At 38.1% G+C, this 23,664-nt stretch overlaps 1 protein-coding gene and 1 non-coding gene across 2 annotated transcripts in view; both read right to left on the bottom strand.

Moving 5' to 3' along the window:
- Positions 1-8,759: 8,759 nt before the first annotated feature.
- Positions 8,760-23,664, bottom strand: part of NLK (nemo like kinase) — a 164,726-nt gene continuing 149,821 nt past the window's right edge. The window contains exons 8-11 of the mRNA XM_028109319.2: positions 20,613-20,699; positions 13,880-14,078; positions 12,861-12,954; positions 8,760-10,605 (exon numbers count right to left, since the gene is read on the bottom strand). Of these exons, the coding sequence (XP_027965120.1) occupies positions 10,551-10,605; positions 12,861-12,954; positions 13,880-14,078; positions 20,613-20,699 (435 nt within the window). The 3' untranslated portion in view covers positions 8,760-10,550. The remainder of the gene's footprint in view (positions 10,606-12,860; positions 12,955-13,879; positions 14,079-20,612; positions 20,700-23,664) is intronic.
- On the bottom strand, positions 17,271-17,377 carry LOC114214037 (U6 spliceosomal RNA). Its single transcript, XR_003610312.1, has one exon. It is a non-coding gene; the product is annotated as a U6 spliceosomal RNA (small nuclear RNA).

The raw sequence follows: 23,664 nt of genomic DNA, 5'->3' as shown, positions 1-23,664 counted from the left end.
GTAGGGAGGTAGAGGGAGAGGATCTTAAGCAGGCTCCACACCCAGCGCAGAGTTGGACGTGGGGCTCAATCTCACAACCCTGAGATTGTGAACTGAAATCGAGAGTTGGATGCTTAACTGACTGAGCCACCCAGGCGCCCCTGCTTTTTTTTTTTTTTTTGAAGTACAACATTATACCTTCATTTCCCTTAATATTTTAAAGCATAATCATTTTGTATTCTGCATCTCGTACTTCCAGTATCTTTAGTTTAGTACTTAGTTTTTAATGGCCTCTCATGTATAGTGGCTTACTTCCTTGTTTTGTTACTTTGGGTTGTGAGCTCAAATTTTGGTGGGTTTTATCTACTGGAACCCTTTTGAGGCTTGTTCAGGATGCATCCCCAAAAGAGCACCTACACTTACTTTTGCCAGGCACCCCAGGGCACTATTAACTGACAGCCACTTTAATATTCTGATTTGCATTCCCGAGGCTTCCATGGTAGCATAAATCTGAACTCTAAATGATGTGTATGGGTAAACTTGTGGTTTAGTATTCTTGTGGAAGTCTACTTTCCTACCAAGAGCTAAGGTTGTAACAGACACATTTCCTTGTGGCAGGTGGGACTTTTTTTTCCTTTCACTGAAGGAATAGCTCTTTGAATATTTCAGCTATATATAATTTTTAAATCCATACCTTGCTCAAGGTTATATTTCCTCTCTCCCACGTAGTGTTACTAGCCAAGATTCTAATGTGTTTCTTTGAGTGTTTCTTCCTCTGAAAGATGGGGCTAATAATAGTACCCACATTATGGGGTTGTTGTACAGTTAGTATTTTTATGGTACTTAGAGGAGGGCCTGGCATATTATAATCAGTTGATAAATATTAGCTTTAGTGTTAGCTGCTATATTTTTTTACCAGTTGGCAAATGGCCTTAGGGAAGCAGTGGCCCCAGTACTCTGGTTTTAGTCCTTAAAGATTTCCCTCTTTCTGTAAGCTTGCCTACTTACTATTTCATCAAGAATTCCTAGGTGTTTAATAGAGGTTGCTTTTTAGAATATCAGATCATCTATATTGCTGGAAATAAAAATATTTTTGCTGTACTTAAACAGACACATGAACACAACTGGTTGCAAAACTCAGCTTTACCTGATTCTTAGAGACAGCTGAGAACATGGGTATTAAAGATGTGGTCATTCTATTGGCCTTTATTTGCCATATGCATGATGATGTATGTGAAGACATGTTAATTTTTAAGGCCCTTGTTGGTAAAATAACTGAAGAACTCTTGAATGATACGAGTTTTGGCAAACACGATGGAATGAAAAAAGGTAGAGAAAAAGGAGTAGATGGGGCCACATCTGAACTTGTCAAGTGAGAGTTTATACAACTAAATGCCTCAGTGTGTTTAGTGAGATGGAAAATGGTTAGTTAAGAAAAAAAATGTGGCTTGAATATTTGTCTTTTAAGAAAATCTGTAATAAAATAAAAAACGATTTAAAGGACAGGTACTACTATATCTATGAGAAATGGCTTACCTGGGGGGGAAATTGGGTTAGTTGGTTCTACCCTGGGTTATTTGTCCTCATGGAAAACAATGTCATGACAAAGGATAAAAACATGGACAAGGGGTAATTAATTCAAGTTATTCATTGTTTACCTTCATAATAAAATAGTGGCTCAAATTAAAAGCATTAGCTCTGTGTGTGTTCATGTGGAACAATCTCCACATATATCACATGGAAAAAGGCAAGATGCAAGAGAGTGTGCAGATTATGCTATCATTCCTATAAAAATACATAAGCTTGATTATGCAGAGTATCTCTGGAATGATCCACAGATACTGGAAACAGTGGTTTGCCTTTAGGGAGAATCCCTTTTTACTTTCGTTTTGTAGGTTGTACCATGTGAATGTAATACTAAGACACACACACAACCAATACTGTTTTTAAAAGGAACCCACAATATTGTCTGTACAAGATTTTTCTTCTCAGGGTGACGGGGTGGCTCAGTTGTTAAGCCTTCGGCTCAGGTCATGATCCTAGGTCCTGAGATCGAGACCCGCATCAGGGTCCCTGCTCTGCGGGAAGCCTGCTTCTCCCTCTCCCACTCCCCCTGCTTGTGTTCCCTCTCTCGCTGCGTCTCTCTCTGTCAAATAAATAAATAAAATCTTAAAAAAAAAGAAAAAAGATTTTTCTTCCTAAGGATAAGCATTCTCAAAGACTCTAAAGCTGTTCATTCTTTTTTTTAAATTTTATTATGTCAATCACCATATATTACATCATTAGTTTTTGATGTAGTGTTCCATGATTCATTGTTTGCATATAATACCCAGTGCTCCATTCAATACGTGCGCTCTTTAAAGCTGTTCATTCTTAAAAGCCATGATATAGTTGCTGCAATTAAGACCTGGATGAAGGTAAGTTGGCTGTGAGGATGATGAGCTCTAAAAAATCAGTGTTATTATCAAAATAAAAGTTAAAATAAACCCATCTTTCTTTAGATATCTTTGAGGAGTATTTCCCTGACACATGAGGAAACTGACCACTGGATCACAGACCTCTGAAGTCGGCTACCTAACATAGATGCTGACCTCATAGCAAGAAGGTCTACTTGTTAAAAGCTCTACCAACAGCAATTTGCCACTTTTTTCCCCAAATTCTGGGCATTCTTCATTTACTGATAAAGTCACTTAAAAATGTAGGGAAAACAATTATACACCAACAAACCAGACAACCTAAAAAAAATTTGGATAAATTCCTAGAAACAGGGACACCTGGGTGGCTCAGTTAAGCGTCTGTGTTGGGCTCAGGTCATGATCCCAGGACCCTGGGACCAAGTCCCGCATCGGGCTCCTTGCTCAGTGGGGAGCCTGCTGCTCCCTCTGACTGCCACTCCCCCTGCTTGAACTCTTTCTCTGACAAATAAATAAAATCTTAAAAATAAAATTCCTAGAGGGTTGCTGGAGGGGAGGGAGGTGGAGAGATGTGGTAACTGGGTGATGGACATTAAGGAGGGCATGTGATGTAATGTGCACTGGATATTACATAAGACTGATGAATCACTAACCTCTACCTCTGAAACCAATAATACATTATATGTTAATTAAAAAATTCCTAGAAATATACAATCTGCTACGATTGTATCATGAACAAATAGAAAATGTGACTAGATGGATTAGTAGTAAGGAGGCTGGAGCAGTAATGAAAAATCTCGCAACAATCAAAAGTCCAGGACCGGGCAGCTTCACTGGAGAATTCTGCCACACACTCAAAAATTTAATACTGATCTTTCTCAAACGCCTTAAAAAAAATGAAGAGGAGGAAAAGATTCTAAACACATATTACAAGGCCAGCATTACCCTTATACCAAAACCAGACAAGGACACCACAAAAAAAGAAAATTACAGACCAATATCCTTGATGAACATAGATACAAAAATCTTCAACAAAATATTAGCAATCCAAGTCCAAAAATACATTAAAAGGATCATGTACCATGATCAAGTGGGATGCAAGGATCGTTCAACACCTGCAAATCAATGTGATATTGCACATTAACAAAAGAAAAATCGTATGATCTCAATAGATGCAGAAAAGCATTTGACAAAATTCAACATTTATTTATAATAAAAACTCTCAACAAAGTGTGTATAGAGGGAATGTACCTCATAAGAAAGTGTTACATATGAGGATCATATAGCTAACATCATGCTTAATGGTGAACACTGAAAACTTTTCCTCTCTGATCAAGAACAAGACAAGGATGCCACTTTTACTCAACACAGTATTGGAAGTCCTAGCCATGGCAATTAGGTAAGAAAAAGAAAAGTTATCCAAATTGGAAAGGAAGAAGTAAAACTGCCACTATCTATAGATGACATGAATATATATATATATACATACATATATATAGGTATGTATGTATAAAGAGATATATATGTCTGTATAAAGAAACTACCAAAAATACAATTAGTATAACTGAATTATTTAGTTGTAGGATACAAAATCAATATACAGATAGCTGTGGCTTTTTTTTTAAAAAAAGGTTTTATTGGACAGAGAGCACAAGCAGGAGAAGCGGGGGAGGGAGAAGCAACCTGAGCCGAAGGCAGATGCTTAACCAACTGAGCCACCCAGGTGCCCCTATCTGTGGCATTTTTATACACCAATAACAAGATGTCAGAAAGAGAAATTAAGAAAACAATACCAGGGCATCTGGCTGGCTCAGTGGGTACAGCATGCAACTCGATCTCGGGGTTGTTAAGTTCGAGCCCTGCACTGGGTGTAGAGATTAGTTAAAAAAAAAAAAAAAAAAGAATGACAATACCATTTACAATTGCATCAAAAAGAATAAATTACCTAGGAATAAATTAAACCAAGGAAGTGAAAGACTTGTATAATGAAAAGTGTAAGATGCTGATTATAGAAACTGAAGAGGACACAAACAGATGGAAAGATATTCTGTGTTTGTGGATCGGAAAAAATAATTTTGTTAAAATGTCCATAATACCCAAAACAATCTACAAATTCAATGCAATACCTATTAAAATTCCAACGGCATACCTCACAGAACTAAAATAATTCTAAAATGTGTATGGAACCACAAAGGACCTGAATAGCCAAAGCAATCTTGAGAAAGAACAATAAAGTTGGAGGTATCAGGCTCCCTGATTTAAAACTATACTAGAAAGCTATAGTAATCAAAACAGTATGGTATTTGTACAGAAACAGACACTGAGATCAATGGAACATAATCAAGAGTGCAGAAATAAACTCACACATACATGGACAATTAATCTATGATAAAGGAGCCAAGAACATATAATGGCAAAAGGATAGTCTTTTCAATAAATGGTGCTGGGAAAACTGGACAGCCACATGCAAAAGAATGAAACTAGACTACTATCTTACACCAGATACAAAAATTAACTCAAAATTGATTAAAGACTTGAATCTAAGACCTGAAACCATAAAATCCCGAGAAGAAAACACAGGTGGTAAACTCTCTGACATTGGTTTTAGCAGTATCTTTGTGCATCAGACTCCAAAGGCAAAGGAAACTAAAGCAAAAATAAAACGCTTCTGCACAGCAAGAGGAATCATCATCAAAACAAAAAGGCAATCTACTGAATAGAAGATATTTACAAACCAGTTATGGGATAAGCGGTTAGTTAACAGCTGAAATATACAAGGACTCATACAACTCAACAGAAAAACAATGCAATTAAAAAATTGGCAGAGGATCTGAAAGGCACATGAAAAGTTGTTCAACATCACTAATTATTAGGGAAATGCAAATCAAAACCACAATGAGGTATCACCTCACATCTATTAGAATGGCTATTATAAAAAAAAACAAACCAACAGAAATGTGTTGGAATGGAGGTGGGGAAAAGGAAACCCTTGTACATTTTTGGTGGGATTGTAAATTTGTGCAACTACTATTGAAAATACTATGAAGAGTCCTCAAAAAATTAAGAACTACCACATGACCCAGCTATTCCACTTCTAGGTATTTATCTGACAAATATGAAAACACTAATTTGAAAAGGTATCTGCACTCCTATGTCCATTGCAGCATTATTTACAATAGCCAAGATATAGAAACAACCTAAGTGTCCACAGATTGATGGATCAAGATGATGTGGTATATTTATACGATGGAATACTACTCAGCCATAAAAAAGAATGAAATCTTGCAATTTGTGTCATGGATGGACCTTGATTGTATTACGCTAAGCAAAGTAAGTCAGATGAAGACAAATGCCATATAATTTCACTCATGTGGAGTCTAAAAACAACAAAACAAAAATGGATACAGGGAACACACTAATGGTTAGGGGGTGGGCGAATTGGGTGAAGCGGGGCAACTGTATGGTGATGGATGGTAACTTCACTTTTGCTGGTGATCACTTTGTAGTGTATACAGATGTTGAATTATAGAGCTGTACACCTGACACATACGTAAAAAATGTGTAGGCAAAATGTCACCACTTATGGGTTTGATTCCTCAAATTATTTTAATCTTGAGAGAGGAGAAACCGGATGTTAAGTTCGGCAAGTAGTAGCAGTCTCTTCAATTCAGCCCTGATTTCCAAAATGGAAAACAAGATTCAATAGCATCGAACTCATCAACTGGGGAAGTTTTATTTTTCTTTTATAGCATGTAATTTAGAACATTAAGATAAAAGAATATTAAAGACTGGAATGAAAAATGTGCAATCTGGAGTGAAGATGGGAGTGAGGAGGACTCTGATTTCTGGCTTAAGTAACGGGGTGGATGGTGAAGCCCTGGCCCAGGATTTAGGGGAAGGGAGCAGATGGAACACTGTAGCTTGAGCCATTCTCTTCTACTTCCCCTGCCAAAAAAGGAAAACCTGGTGCCGTGGTGCCAAGAGTACCACTCTGGCACAGGTCCTAACCTAATGTGAAGAGAGGGTGCTATAGCCTGGGCCAGCTCCGAACTCTGTCCCTCTTGCCCCCAAACATACAATTCCTTTCTCTTCCACAATTCCTCATTATATGCTAAGGATGGCCCTAGTCTGGGAAGCGGGAAAAAAGAACCAGTATGGAAAAGTGAGAGGGGTTTAATAATAAAGTTGTGTGGGAAACATTATTAATATCAGTTTTTGACATGTCTGAGATGCCTGTAAGATAACCAAGTGGAAATTTCTAATAGGCACCTAGCAGAAAAATCTGGGTATATAGTAAGAGATTTGGGTTCATTCTCTTATGCTCATTGAGGGCAGATGAGGTCACAAGATGAGAGTAGCCAAGAGTGGATCGCAATCTTAGCTGGACATTGGAATCAACTGGAGATCTTAAAAACCAAAAAAAAAAACGACCACAAAACTGATGCCTGACCTGTCTCCAGAGAGATTCTGATTTAACTGGTCTGAGGTGCAGCCTATGCACTGGAATTTCTGATAGTTCTCCAGGTGATTCTACCAAGAAGCCAAGTCAAGAACCTGTGGCTTTAGAGCATGAAGAGAAGCCAGGATTCAGGATTGATCCCTAGCTCCCAGGGAACACAACATTGTGAAGATTAAGCAGAGGAAGGAGCCTGTATAGGAAGGAGACTGTGGCCCCCAAGAAGGGAGAAAAACAGAGTGGTGTTACGGAAGCCAAGGAAAGACCATTTAAGGAAGAAGAGGAGCCTCAAAGTTCTCATTTATTACCCATGCTGTTTAAACATTCCTGAGAGCATAGTAGGAAACAGCTCCCCCAAAGTGGTCTTTATTTCAAATTTCATGCAAATGTCGTATTCTGTTCTTTAATATAAAGTAGTATTTTAAATGATATACCATAGAAGAAAAACAAAATAAAAATTCCAAACCTTATGAACTATCACAAGAAATTACCCTCCATCTTCTGGGTCCTTATACCTAAAGTGCAAACAAATTGCAGCTGACCTACTGGTCCATATTGATTCCACTGGCTGTAGAAATTCCACATTTTACAATTATCAACAATTAAAAACAAAAAAAACAAAAAACGGGGCATACATCCCTTGGTTAGCTGAGCAGGTTTCAGTGGGAATAGGTCAATATATTTCCTCTAATATTTATCTGTGAAGAATTTGTTGTGGGGGCGCCTGGGTGACTCAGTCGTTAAGCATCCGCCTTCGGCTCAGGTCATGATCCCAGGGTCCTGCGATCGAGCCCTGTATCAGGCTCCCTGCTCCGCAGGAAGCCTGCTTCTCCCTCTCCCACTCCCCTTGCTGTGTTCCCTCTCTTGCTATGTCTCTGTCAAATAAATAAAATCTTAAAAAAAAAAATTGTGCAATTTATAATGTTCTCTTTTAAGTGATGAAAACTAGTTTTCTTATTCAAGCACTACTGATATTAACAAGGTGTCCTTATAAGTAATTCTTGTACTCAGTAGGTATTCAAAAGTTTATTGGATGAACAAACTACTTTGTGTATGTGTATTAATTTATATGAGTTAGAACAGCCAATTCCCTCCATGTCAGGAAAAAAATCCATTCATTTTGCTAAATCAAGGAAGGACGGGGGAAATACATACCTTCTACAAACTCAAGAGTCATGTTGCCTTATCTACCACAGGGAAGGTATTCTGAAGTTAGGCAGTCTGGTGTCAGGTCGTAATTATACCACCGTCTGGCTGGGACTTCTCCCCACCACCCTCCCTTTAAAAAAGATTTTATTCATTTGACAGAGAGAACAAGAGAGCACAAGAAGGGGGAGCAGCAGAGGGAGGCGGAGAAGCAGACTCCCTGCTGAGCAGGGAGCCTGATGCAGGACTCGATCCCAGGACCCTGGGATCATGACCTGAGCCGAAGGCAGATGCTCAGCTGACTAAGCCCCAGGCACTCCAGCTGGGACTTCTTCCTTTGCTGGAATTCCTTTGGGGTGCCAGGGGCAGGAGGCAGAAAGGAAGAGAAGGGTAAGGTCAAGTCCTTGGCAGTCTGTTTCATCCAGTTTATTTATTTAATGTTTTGGGCTCCAGTATATTGAAATTTAATCTCACATGAAAATAGGGTTCTTTACTCAAAAAAAAAAAAAAAAAGCTTGAAAACCACTGGATTAGACATACAAAGGTCTGGAAAGACTTTCAAATTATATATATTTGACTCACAATATCTTTAATATTACTTAAGTTTTTGATATATTTTGGCAATGTAAAGTTTCTGGGAAGAATTTTAAAAACCACAACTAATTTCCTCAAAGATCAAAATAAAAATATAAATAGGAAATGTCTTAAAACTGCAAAATCAGGAATAAAAGCTGTGCTGAAGAGAAAACAAAGGAAAAGAATTGAAAGAAAACAGATTTACACATCTTTTTCAAATGTCACATTTAATGTTTTCACCACTGTACTTCAAATCTACATTGTACAAAGTGACCAGTAAGTGTGCCACGGTAATTGACCAACCTCTGAGATTGTACCTTTCACACCAGTGTCTTCTTGGGCTCTTTTGATACTAAACACGTTTCTCATTCAAGTGAATTGAAATGCTTCAGTTGGGTTGATTCTCAGGAGCCTCATAAAAAAAAAACAAAGATATTGCACCATCTTTGTTTAGTAATTCAATGTTTGTTTCTTTCACAGCAAATAATTACTTCATTGAAGTTAAAACTTCCAAACATAACTTATTAATAGTCTTCAAATTCAGCTCAGATCACTCAAGATGAAAATACTCTGCTAAATACAGATAACTTACAATAACTTTAACAGTTAATTGTCCATAACACACACCAAGGTTTTTTCCTAGACCAATTTTAAGACGATCCATTAGTATTCCTTGTACAGGTGAAAAACGATCTTCAATTTTCTTGTCTTTTTATTTTTAATATAAAAGTTGGAAGGGACATTCAAGTTTCAAGTCTCCACATTGAACTTAAAAAAAAAAAATAGTCATCATCAGCATGTGGAGGTAAACAAGCCAAGTTGTATAACTCCAGGAGGTAGAGGCCTTCAATTTGTATTCATATATACATATGCACAGAAGAATTCAGTGTTCCAACAGAAAAAAGAATTTGTCAAAAAGTAATAAGTTATTTACTACTGTGACATTTCAAGACTCCCACAGCTTTGCCTAAGGACACAAACACATTTGACATAATTCCCTATGTGCCTTTTTTTGTGGCTTTAAAATTTTTAAAAATTTGTTTTTGTCTTTATTTATTTTTTTTACTGTCCAGTGCAGGAAAAGTCTCACAAAATTTCACAGACCTAAAATGTGCAAGCTAGTTCTCTTTCTATACAGCAATATTGGGATTCTTTTGAAATTAGCCCAGAAATGAATTATTTACACACATGAAAGATGCATGCTTGGGGGGTTCTTTTATGTAAGAAAGAGCAGAAAAACTTCTAATAAAAATAGATTAAATATATATATATATATTTATACTGGGTAAGGAAAACAGAAGTTTAGTCTCTCCTAGTCACAAACTCATTCTCTCTACCCACAACATTGGATTTTAGACAGCACACATCACCGTCACAGCTCTAATGAGAAGCTAATTATAGGGCTTGATCATTAGGTGGCATGCCCCACCCCCACCCCCTAGGTGCAGCCACGATCCCCTCATGTGGCTCCATGATTGGTCGCAGGCAAGGTTTCTAGATTCTTTTGTTTTAGAAAACCCCAAATTTTTAGGAATGGCTCAAATATCAAAATGTACGACTGTCCTTTGTGTGTGTGTGTGTGTGTGTGTGTGTGTGTGTGTGTGTGTGTGTGTGTGTGTGAACAATCTCACTTCATTTTAAAAAAACAAAAAGAAAACAAAACAAAAACACAAAACCCCCAAATCCCAAATTTGGTTCAATTCTCTTTTGTTCTGAGGTGAGCCATAACAGCTGCACTAAATTCATAAAACATGTGCAACTCTGGGTAAAATAGTTTTCTTCTAAAAGCACAACCACTTTACAAGATTAAAAGTCTAGTAACATTTCTAAATATTATTCATATCATACAAGTAGTGGTTGTTAATTTAAAACTTCATTAGTAAAATTACAGTACAAGCATGATTAACCTCCAGAATTGCAAATCCCAGACTCCAGTGGAAAGCTACATTACATCTTCAGTAGTACAATATCGTCCACCGTCACTCCCACACCAGAGGAGATGGGGGCATCTCAGACGGCTGGGCAACAGTGGAACTGGAAAAAAATAGAGACACGGTGAAACCAGCTGTCACACTACAAAGGGCAAGAGGGCGAGTCAATGCTGCGTGTTTTCCTCTCTTCCTTTAAAAAAATCATAAAGTCCATTTCTGGATTTTTGTTTAACTTCTCTAAAGCTACGTTTGTTCCCAATTGTTCATTCAAGAATCTGTATCTATAAGTGAGGCAACAGTGATGGGCTTGAAGACAAGTCATTTACTCACTATGGGATGCCGAGCAAATTCCCTCATCTTTCCTCTTTTGGAAGGGGATGATGCCTGCCATCCACCTCACAGGACATTGTGATGAATACACGAGATAATGTAAGTAAAGTGCCTTCCACCATGTCTACTTTGTAATATAAACTAAGTGGTAGGTATTATAAGTAATAATGTCTATAATCAACCAGGAAAATAACCTTAAGGGATGTAGAATTATTCATGTAAAAGTAGCCTCTCAAAATACAGTGACTTTAAGTGGGAACCTATGTGAATGAGCCTTATAAGCACTCTTTTATCAATATGAATTCAGTAGTAATGGATAATCATTTGGCATTTGTTATCCACAGATCGGTTTTCTCAGTTATTTCACATATCTGTCTAATATTGCTAACTAGATTATAAACTTGAGGGTGTGTGTATAATCACTTTGCTTCGGGATAATGAATAACTTGCACCTGAAAGGTATTAAAACACATGACTGACTGGGCCACTGATTCTTAGGGGGAAATAATAAATTAATTTTAAACCACAGAAAAGTAAAAATGCAACCTAATTCCTTCTTTCCACAGAAAAATATGTGGAAGAAATGAAAGTGACCCCTGATTTAAAAAATTCTAAACAAAAATTCTTTAAAAAAAATTTTTTTTAAAGGATTTTATTTATTTATTTGACAGAGAGAGACACAGCAAGAGGGAACACAAGCAGGGGGAGTGGGAGAGGAAGAAGCAGGCTCCCCAGGACCCTGGGATCATGACCTGAGCCGAAGGCAGATGCCTAATGACTGAGCCATCCAGGCACCCCTAAACAAAAATTCTTGACTTTGATTTAATAAATGTAATCAACTTCAACACCAGGTCAAGGCCAATTAAAAGGGAAGCAAGGAGGAGAAGGAAAAGGGAGAGGCAGAAAGGCAGGTGGGGAAGAAAGGAGGAAGACTGTGGTCTCTCAGATCTAAATCCAGATCCACCCTTCTCTGTCCTGCTTTGTGATACTGGAGCCAGACCTTACGCAGTTATCTTTTGCCACCCAGCTTATGCTGGAAGGACACTGCAAGGCCACAGCATCAGGAAGCAGTTTCTCTTCCTGCTTCTGGTTGTGGTTTTTTTTGATGTGGAAGGCCCAGTTTTGTTCTACCCAAACTTTCTGGCAAGTTTCTCTGCAACCCAGCAGGTCTCTCTGGACCAGTTCTGCCCACACCTTTTGCAAAGTTTCTTCACCACCCTCAAGCTGTGTGTGTTCTTGTGGCAGTCATATCCTCTATAGACAAAGAGGTCCAAATTTTATTAGCCTTGGGTGGCGGGGCCTCCAAATCTTAATTTCTTCCTTGTTCACTCTTCCTTAGTCTGGAGGGAGTACCTGCTTTCTGCATTTGCTACTTTGGGACCCTCCAGAATCTTATGCACCTTTTAGAAGTTAACCATCTTTTCCTAGTTAATGCTTCTCACTATTAAATTTTCCCTGTCCACATTACTGGGTGTGGTTTCTTTCTCCTGGCTGGACCTTAACTGATGCAAGGAATAGGGAAAAAGACACTGAGAAGGAAAGGACAGAGAGAGAGAGAGACAAAGAGAATGAGGCTTGTCGGGTTCCAAAGCAGCTATGAAGCTCTTTCAACATAACTCTAGACAGGATACACCAGCACTATACCTATAAAATCACCTTGCTTGCAGTTATTATTAAGGTGGTGGGGATGGTAGTGGGAGCCAAGATAACCATGTCTAAGTCGCGGGCAGCCGCCGCCACGCTGCTGCTGTGGGAGGGTCCCTAGCATGTGCGCGATCAGGCAGTACAGTGGTCATCTGCGAACAAAACTGCCAAAGCACCACCCCGATCAACCACCGTGAAGTGGCGTCAGTGTAAAAACAAATGCTTACATTTTTAATTTGCTTTTGACTAAAGCCAAAACTCGTAGAAGAAACCTTCTTTTTGTCTATATATCTAATCTAAATAAAAACAGAAATATGCTAAATAACCAAATCACAATGGCATCCTTTTAATATCAAGAAAGTAGAACTACATACATATAGTTACCTAATAAAGCTCTTAAAAGCAGCAGACTGCGGGTTGATGCAGAGAGGCACTCTGTTTCCTTTCTGCTGTTCCAAAATGAACTGGTGAATAATTTCTGTGGAGAAAACAAACATCATACAATCCATGCCAATCTGCAGGCCTGGGAACAGTGGATTCTCAGCTAACTGGCCAGCATCTGAACAGCATTTCCTACTGGTATAGTTAGATCAAACACTCAGATCATGTATCAGGCAGGATCCAGTGGAACTTTCCTGAAACCAAAATGACAGTGGCTGCTAAACACAGGCAACCTCCCCATCCCGCCGACCAAGTGGTGTTATATGGGTTTGAAACTCCATCCGTGGGAGGAGTAAAATGGTCTATAAATTTGAGGGTGATTCCACAGAGTTGGCATTATGAATGAATATTCTAGGTTGCTGGTAATTATTGCTCTTTTGAAAATCACTGAAAAAAACCTTGCAGTTGTTTAGGCACACAGTTTTGGCTGTTTACCTCAGGAACTACTCTTCTAAAACATCCTAAAATGTCTAAAATCATTCAGAATTTTGGATGTCATTAACCTCCATCCCCACCCCAAAAGGAGTTCGTGTCAGGGAATTTTATGAGTAGACTATCAGAAATTCCCCTCTCTTGTGACCATTCAAGGAATGATTCCCTCAGTGGGTATTTATATCCTTCGTATAATTTGCATGTTTATATATAGAAAAGTCCAATATGTTTCATTCAGTGAAATCACACTGAGTGAATACATATTATCTACTTTGAGTCACACTCACTAAATAAGTCAGCTTGAAAAGCTCCTCTGCCTGACCTTCCACCGGATGCAATATTAAATCAGTGTTTTTATAACACACACAGTTTTCTTGGCATATATGCCCTGGACAAAAAGCTATATGCAAGGTTGTAAAATAAACATATGGAGGAACTTTGGTCACCATCCAGACTCAGCTTTTCACAGCCACATAATGGAAAATGTTATTATTCATCCTGCCTGGCCGAGGGCCAAAAAAGATACTCACCTTTAACCTGTCGAACAGAACTGAGGTTCTTCTCAAAAGTGTCATCAAATTTGGGATTGGTGATGGGCTCAAAGTCACTGGTATAAACTCTTCCAGTAGAGGTGGAAAAGCAACATTTACACATACACGTGTGATATCGTAGTCGCCCTTCATCTAGGTAGGGGTGGGCTAAGGCATCCTTAGCGGATATTCTTTTGGACTGAAATCAAATTTAGAGACCAGCACATCAACACTACAGATAAACATGACTGTCCACACAGGATCTTTCATTAAGACACAGTAACTGCTTTTCACAGCTTATCCTTAGTTTGTAGTATATCTTGTATAAAGAGGGATGTCTGAATGTAGAGGCAGGTAATGCAGCAGCAGAGGGAGTATATAACATAGGACAACCAACCACCAGACACCACCAGAAAGCACTTAGATGTGACTCTGCTAAGATCCTGAAGAGTTCCTACCTTGAAACAGATATATGCATGGTCAAAAAATGGCAAATACCATGACATTTAAATATGCAATGCTTTGGAGGGGATAAGTTTACATTTTAAATAACAGTTATATTTTCTAAATATGTTTCAGCATTTGGTAGAGATGTGATCACAGTGGCAATTTTACAAACTTTTATTATCTTAGAATGCCAACTGAACTTAGGGTAAAAGCCTATGGGGAATTGCTCAGGTTAGGCAGCAGGTAAGGTCTGAATGCCTTTTTGACAGCCAACACCATCTGAATATCGGTGGCCTGTGGTTTTCTAGCACTTCAGATCAGAATACTTAATGTAGTAGTTTCAGGTTTACATAAATCATAAACTCATTTCTCCATTAAAAAAACCCTGCTATGTAAGTATGTTTTAAAGTATTTAAGGATGGACTCAGTATGAGTAGAACAAGAATGGACACTCTGCCCCATTTCCAGTATAATCAAGCACTTCACATAACACAATTAAAAACAAAGAAAACCATTTGGTACTCAAACCAAAAATAACTGGATCATCCTGACTGGTTCTAGTCCCCCAAATAACAAAATGTTAAATATTTCCCATAAACATGGTTTCCCTAAAAACACTTTTATCTAATTTTTTTCTATGCTGATGTTAAAAGGCATGTCATGACTTTTCAGGATATGATAATCACAAAAGAAAGCTGCTGTTTATCCACCATGAACAGATGACTGTAAACTTGACAACCCTGGTTTTGTTTCTTTCACTACCTGTCATATGGTATATCTGGTGATCCAGCCCTTCTGAAGCCTGACTCGCTGGCACTCTTAGAAGCTTCTTCTTTTTTTTCTAAATGGGTCCAGCTATTCCTGGAGGTTCCACTGGGATAAAGGTCTATTATCAGAACCAAAGGGAACAAGCTGGTTGACAGTACATTTTGCCTGGGACCGGGCCCCTTGGAGTCCTCAGTGCCTCTGGCTGGTCTCATGTGAGGGACAGAGCTCCTTGGCTTTTTGCACACTACAGCTGGACAGGTCTATTTCTGTTTCTGACTGAGCATGGCCAGTCGTGAACACACTGGTGGCAGCAGTGGTTGAATCTGGATTTTAAGTTTATCATCTGACCGTTAAGTCATTTCTGTCAGGTGGCAGATGTGAGAAGTTCAGTCTCTCTCAGAACCTGGTTTTCCTGTTAGTTTTTTTGTCTGTGGATTCTGATATTTCCTAAAATTCCAGAATGCAGGGTTGAAAAGATTTTGGTGTTATCCCAACTACTGATAGCACGCTCTGTGTTTGTTCGTTCTGTGTGTACCAACATGGGGTCTTCTAAAGTGTCAGGTACCTAAGAGAAGCCTTTGAACAAAAAGTAAATCAAATCCCTAGCACACAATCAATGATCAACTTTCATTTTTCTAAACAAATTAATGTCTCTTTAGAACTTCTGAAACACGGCTAAAGAAGACTGTCATTTTGTAAAGGGTATGAACACTGAAAAGAAAAACTGCCTTACTAAATTGAGAAAGAGATCACAAAATTACTCAGATTTTCAATAATGTTCTTTGGAATGACCTAGTGGTGCTTAATTATGTCCTATATGTATATATATGTTTTAAGATTTATTTATTTATTTGAGAGAGCCAGAATGCACGAACATGCGAGTGCAAACTGGGGGAGGGGCAGAGGGAGAGGGAGAAGCAGACTCCCTGCTTGAGCGGGGGAGCCCAACACTGGGCTTGATCCCAGGACCTGAGCCGAAACCAAGAGTCAGACATGCAACTGACTGAGCCACCCAGGTGCCCCATGTCATATATATTCTTAATTACATATTGTACATACCTTGTTTAACTGATCAACATTTATAATAGATGTGGACACTTGTTTCTTGGATTTTGTTGCTTTTAGTTTTGAAGAACTGATAAAACTTTCCATTTTACAAATAAAAAATATTTCTAAGCAAACACATTGATGTACTTTGTATACTCCTGAAGGGAGTTAATATATCATGTTATGAGATCTCTTAAAAAGCAAATGGGGCAAACTCCTGTTCTAACTGGCTTTTAGAACCAATCAACACATTAAAGACATTTACAAAGAAATGAAAAGATTTTTTTTTAAAGATTTTATTTATTTATTTGACAGAGGGAGACAGTGAGAGAGGGAACACAAGCAGGCGGAGTGGGAGAAGGAGAAGCAGGCTTCCCACTGAGCAGGGAGCCTGATGCGGGGCTCGATCCCAGGACCCTGGAATCATGACCTGAGCCAAAGGCAGACGCTTAACGACTTAGCCACCCAGGTGCCCCTGAAAAGATTTTTAAAACATTATTCTTCCTTAAGTATTAAATATGTTGGCTATTTAGAAATTTTTCCTTGCTAAAGTTGTAACTCATAGGGGCGCCTGGGTGGCTCAGTCGGTTAAGCGTCTGACTCTTGATTTTGGCTCGGGTCATGATCTCAGGGTCCTGGGATTGAGCCCTGCGTCAGGCTCTGCACTCAGTGTGGAGTCTGCTTGTCCTTCTTCCTCTGCTCCTCCCTCTGCTCTCTTTCTGTCTCTGTCTCTCTCAAATAAATAAATAAAATCTTAAAAAAAAAAAAAGCTGTAACTCAAAGATTAAATAAAGCTTTAACCATGAATTAAAATAATACTCTTGGTTAGTAGGTTACAAAGTAAAAAGCAAAATATTTCTCTTAACTTAAAAGTTTTAATATCTGGTATATAATTGTGTAAGATAAAGAGGTCAGGTGATATTACTATGCAAGGTGACTCTGGACAAATTAGCCTGAGTTAATAGTTATAAAAATTTTTAAATATCTCTGTTTTTTTTCTGATTTTACTGCCATGTACAAATAATGCCACCACAATATTCTATAAGTTTTGGGTTTGTTTCCCCACAAAAAGCCTAATCATTGTTTTTAATTTTTAAAATTTTTTATTGTTATGTTAATCACCATACATAAAAATACGGAATGCTTCACGAATTTGCGTGTCATCTCTGCGCAGGGGCCATGCTAATCTTCTTTGTATCGTTCCAATTTTAGTATATGTGCTGCCAAAGCGAGGACAAGTCTACACTTTTTTTTCTACTGATTTTGCTGGTCAGATAAACTAATATCCCTTTGTATAAGATCACAGAATTACAAAATTATGTGTTCAGCTACATTAGATGAATGATAATAGGTAATGTGTTTCTAAAAATAAATCAGTTTTACAATGCTACAATTCATAAGGACTTAATTTGTCAACTTAAATTTTAATCTGATTCTTAGTTAAACGTTAAAACCTTGGTAATAATTAATTTGAGTTAATAAATAGTCTTTGGTTACCTGGACAACATAATTTTAATATACAAAGGCTCTTCATTAATACATTATAGAGGAGCCATCAATAAACAGTTAAAAAAGATATACAAATATCTTTGGGTAAAGTAATATATGTTTTGTAAAGAGTATAAAAGAATATGTGATGATAGGAATATGTATATGTGGGGCGCCTGGGTGGCTCAGTTGGTTAAGCGACTGCCTTCGGCTCAGGTCATGATCCTGGAGTCCCAGGATCTAGTCCCGCATCAGGCTCCCTGCTCAGCAGGGAGTCTGCCTCTCCCTCTGACCCTATCCCCTCTAATGTGCTCTCTCTCTCTCTCTCTCAAATAAATAAAATCTTTAAAAAAAAAAAAAAAAGGAAGATGTATATGCAAAATAATAGATATATGTTTGGCAAGAGGAAAAAAAGTGAATAATTTTGTCTAACTTCCTAATAATTATTGTTGTGCTTTAAAAATATATTGCTTGTAACTACTGCATTTAGATAAATTAAAGTCTCTGGAGGTTTGTTTAATGCCTTCACTATTTGAGTTAATAGTTAATTACATCTTTATAAACTGATTATTTATTACACCCCATCCTTTCTAATACTATTGATAGTGTTACAATAAAAGAACCAGAGCCCTTTAACCTTATCCTCTAGTGGTTTCTGCTTTCTCCTTATATTTGCCTAAAGGCTTCTACTACAAGCTAAGGAATTAAATTTTCCATGAGAAAACATCACAAGAACCTCAGTAAAGGACTGTTATACCAGGTACTCCTGACTACTGAATTCAGGATATAAACTTATGGGTATAGCTGATATTACCAGCACAGACAGCCATCACCTAGACTAAACCAAGTAACTGAGTCAGGATTTCCAGGAATGTGTCAGTCCAGGAGCAGACATGTGGCAGTAGACTGCTTAACCCAAGATCAATAAAATAATTAAATAATTATCTCAGACTAACTGGACTAAATAAACTGATTTAATTATGGTTAATGTTCTATTTTTAATGGATTTTTTTTAAAAAACCTCATTTCTTTCTTCTTAATGTATTGCTAGCCCTCAATTTAACAGGTTAAAATCAAAATGAAACACTCTTTAAAAATGGCATCTATTTCTAATTGAACCCTCAGAATTGGAAAGAAAAGAATCCTTAATATCAGTCAGAAACTAAAAAAGCATCAGGCCAACTTAAAAATGATTCTGTAAATAAATAACAATATATATTGGTTGGCCTTGTTCTATAAAACAATGAAAAATTGGGTAAATATTACATGGGGTGCCTTAATGGAATTCTTTTTTAAATGACCATGTAGTTATTTGCATAGCTCCAGTAAGAATCTATCCTCTATTTTTTTTAACCAGATAAATCTTACCTCCTTCTTATAGATAAATCTAATGTATAACTATGAGCACACCAAAAGTTTCATTTTAATTAGGTGTGACAACCCCACTCTTAAGGAAAAAGGACATTTCATGTATAGAACTGATGTCTAAAAGGCCTCTCATGCTTGGTGTCCACTCTATGGCTTAGGAATTCCATCCTTAGGGTTGTAAAGATTATGAACTCCTGGCAGGTCAGAATCATTAATAATCATGGGATCTCAGAGAAATAGGACACCTTACAGCTCTAAGTATACAAGTAAAAGTCGTACAGGTGAATCACATGGTTCTTCGTCCCTAATCTTTTTTTTTTTAAGATTTTATTTTATTTATTTGAGAGAGAGAATGAGAAAGAGAGAGAGCACATGAGAGGAGGGAGGGTCAGAGGGAAAAGCAGACTCCCTGCTGAGCAGGGAGCCCGATGCGGGACTCGATCCTGGAACTCCAGGATCATGACCTGAGCCGAAGGCAGTCGCTTAACCAACTGAGCCACCCAGGTGCCCTCTTTGTCCCTAATCTTAACAGAATAAAGAGAGTAAAAAATTTCTGACACATAAAAGTAAATTTAACCTCAGGGCCTTTATAATATCGTCTAGAGGCAGACAGAAATGACCTCTGAAGTCTCAAGTTCATGTGGTTCTAATTTTGTTAACCAAAAAATATATATTAAAAATATATAAAAGGTCTTTATATATTAACATCTCCTGTTGTATACATAGTTTGGCTATGTAGATAAACTTGCCAAATAAAACAAAAAATCAAACTAATGACACTAAATCACTAGCTCACTGAGCAAGTTATGTAGTTGAAATAGTCCTTAATGGTAGGAGCTTGACCACAAGGAGAGGGTATCGAAACAAGAAACGCCACTCTGTTTTGCTTCCCATATCATGAGGCACCTCACATGTTGAAGCAAACAAATGGAAACCAAAAAATAAACACCAAATGAACAAAAAATTCACTCTGTCCCCTGAGATGTAGCTGTTTTCTCATTATGAACACACCAATGTAAACTTCATAAATGGTACTTCTGTGGTTTTTTTCCCCTTTAAATACCTGTTGTGTTTTGTACTTGAGGACTTCCTTGTACTCTTGGCAAGTAAGATGTTCTTTTCTAAATGTTTTCATTGAGTCTTCTTTGGCAATAGTTACCAGCACAGAGATGAATAATAAATACTCTTGGGATGAACAGATAAATGAAGACCTGAACTTTGTCTCAGAAGAGTTAAGTCTAGAAATGGCGTTTGATAAAGCTACCATCTCAACCACCAAATGAGTAAACAGTTCCTTATGCAATATAATGGGCAGATTTTTTTCCAAGAATGTTAAGATTCTTTTCTCCTGATTTACCTTGGTGTCAAACTCTTTTTTCAAATCCTGAGAGAAATAAAGATGGTATAGTTCCCTATTTCTCTTCACCTAGATGTTTATGTGTTAATAAACTTCTGTTTAATGAGTGAGCATGATGAAACACATGAAACTGGGGACTGAAGTTTATTTTTGAAAAGTCATTCTTTACATTGCTCAGCTATTTAAAGCCAGGATGTTTTTCTTAGAACACATGTATTTTTAATTCATTAAAACAATATAAAAATAAACACTACTTACTGGATCAAAGACCAACATCCTGCAAAGGAGATGAACAGCTTCATGTGTAGCCTGGCTAGACAGGGTATAAAGTACAGGAAGAGATGGCTGTAAAAAATAAAGAGTTAAAATATGTGAGTCTCTGTGTATATAGATATGGAATACAGCCAATTTACTACAAGTATCCAGCTAAGATGTGTGCACATACATCTAACTTCAAAGGGAATGGGTATTCCCCTCATTAACCAATCTTCACAAGCAGCAACTGTCACTGACTTCCAGTAGAATATTTTATATTTCAGAATTACCTATTATAGGTTAGCTCACAAAGGAGCCTACAAAAAATGAAAGCTAATCCTGTAAATATGGTACTGCTTTTAGTCTTACACCTTATACCTTCCCTTCAGGCAAGAGGGGAAGACCAAACATGCCTGGAAGTGGGAGGCAAAAATATTTAAATCCATAGGCACATGCAAAGTCAAGCACAGAAACTGTACAAAGGAAGCATGTGAACTCTGTCTTACATGTCTGCCTACTTCCAACGAAGCCACATAGTAAAACCCAGTAAGAATAGCAGCAAGGTGTCTCAGAATCATCAGGAGAGAATTATTCACCTCATAGAAGTTTTCTGTAGGATCAAGGACTAACAGAGATGAGATGAGGGCTCTAATTCACTAACCGGTTAGATAAATCAACATGTCAGAATCCCAGTATCCTTAAGCACAGAAGGAGGTGGTTGGGCTAAATGATCTTTGAAGTTCAATTTTGTTCTAAAATTGTATGAAACTTGATAGGATTACGACAGATAAAAAGCATTATGTGCATAGAACCCATTCACAATTGGCACTCAAATATTTGTTTGCAGATAGAGAAGTTATTTCTTGTTAAAAATATGTAAGTCTATGGTAGCCCTGAAATTACCTGTATTAGTCAAGGAGTGTCGTGTGGAGAGTGTGGAGAAGAGGTCTTAATTTACAACTTAATTTACATATTTTCCCTAAGAATTTCTTTATTGTGTAAAATGAAGTAATTTGATATTTTTTAAAGATTCTGATTCTTGGGACGCCTGGGTGGCTCAGTCATTAAGGATCTGCCTTCAGCTCAGGTTATGATCCCAGGGTTCTGGGATCGAGCCCCGCCATCGGGCTCCCTGCTCGGCGGGAAGCCTGCTTCTCCCTCTCCCACTCCCCCTGCTTGTGTTCCCTCTCTTGCTGTGTCTCTGTCAAATAAATAAATAAAATATTTTTAAAAAGATTCTGATTCTTGGTTTGACTGCAAATAGCTGGTCTTTTTCAATGGCTTATGCAGGTTGGCAGCCAAATTCCAGCCAATTCTTACTAACCAAAATATCTCACCATAAGCAATTCTTTCCTTTCCACTTTTTTTTAAAAATAATTTTTAAGATTTTATTTTTTAGTAATCTCTACACCACCATGGGGCTCAAGCCCACAAACCTGAAGTCAAGAGTTGCACGCTCCACTGACTGAGCCAGCCAGGAACCCCTCTTTTCTACTTTCTAAGTGAATCCAGCCTTAATCCTATTTTTGTGGTGGAGGTGTGTTATAGCTTAGGGACAAGAACACTGGGATGAGTACTAAACAGGTGGGTTCCGTTCTAACTTTACCATCACTAGAGTAAGGTAAATCACTAGAACCTCAGCTTTCTCATCTATTAGACTGTACTGGCACAGACAAGCCTACCGACCCAAAGCACTGCTAATCATCGACCATCCACCAAATGCCAGGGCCTGGGCTAGGTGTTGGAGCAACAAAGATGAATATCGGGTCTTGGATGGGCAAGGAAAACATATGAACAAACAGTTCTAGAGGATGGAGAATAGAGGACAAATTAGAAGGCAAAATTTGTTAAGACATGAGGACAACTAGATACGTGAGGAGCTTGTGAAAATCAAACGAGTGGATGTTAAGGCAACCTGAAATTTTACACCCTCTTATCTTTCTTTATAGAATTACACCCTAACAAACACACTAATAATAAAGCTAAGTTTCACCACAGCCTGGAACTGCCAGTCATCTTATATTTTCTCCTTTTCTGTGTTTCTGTGTTTCAGGTTAAGAAGGGGCACAGGGGCGCCTGGGTGGCTCAGTTGGTTAAGCTCCTGTCTTTGGCTCAGGTCATGATCCCAGAGTCCTGGGATGGAGCCCCGCATCGGGCTCCCTGCTCGGCAGGAAGCCTGCTTCTCCCTCTCCCACTCCCCCTGCTTGTGTTCCCTCTCTCACTGTGTCTCTGTCAAATAAATAAATAAAAAAATCTTAAAAAGAAAAAAAAGGGGCACAGAGAAAAAGAAGTCAGTTCAGTTATGCCAACACCTCTCCAGAAAGATAACCACTAATAATTTAGTTCCTAGCACTGGCTCCACAGGAAAGATACAATACTAGAGATGCCAAATGTCTAATTCCATTTTCTTCCCCTCTAATTCACCAGCCATTTTGGTTGAAACCAGTTGGGCACAAGGTTTCAGAACTAAATGAGAAGTTTATATTTCTCATCAAGTGCAACCGAATCAATCTGAATAAAAAACAGAATGCTTAGAAATATGCCCTAAATATTTCATTTGGGGAAAAGTTTTTGTCAATTCCCCCAACATTCACACCCATTACTTTTTCCCCTTAAAGACACATCAGTCCATTTTCTGTTTGTTCTGAAGTGAGTGCGTGCCAGTGCTGAATCACGAGGACAGGAAGGGTTAGAAAGAGTACTCCGTTAATGACTACGATTAACTGGCAGAGAAATGAAGCAAGGATGAGCTTCTGGGCCTGGGTGAGGGGCCCTAAATGATATGTCACAATCATCATAAGCCAAGTGCAGAGTGCTGGTCACCACAACAGAGCTGGCTAGGCTGGCTGGGCTGGCTGGGCTGTGTGAGTCCTGTCCTGGAAGTTTTTAGCTAGCGGCAAAAAAGCTGTGATCATCAGTCAGCAATGCTACTTAAGTATGCACAATGTGCAGTGCACTATACAGTGAGCACTCTGGGGTTATGTGAAAGAAATCCCGACCTGAGAAACAGTTTGAATTGAACGAACTCTCTAACATAATCTATTAAACGTAAGAT

Source organism: Eumetopias jubatus, unplaced genomic scaffold, assembly GCF_037043125.1.
Source record: "Eumetopias jubatus isolate StellerSeaLion01/CBP00866 unplaced genomic scaffold, mEumJub1_p1.0 scaffold_10, whole genome shotgun sequence".
NCBI lineage: Eukaryota > Metazoa > Chordata > Mammalia > Carnivora > Otariidae > Eumetopias > Eumetopias jubatus.
The sequence above is the reverse complement of the archived record's forward strand: the minus strand, read 5'-3'. Positions and strand labels throughout refer to the sequence as shown.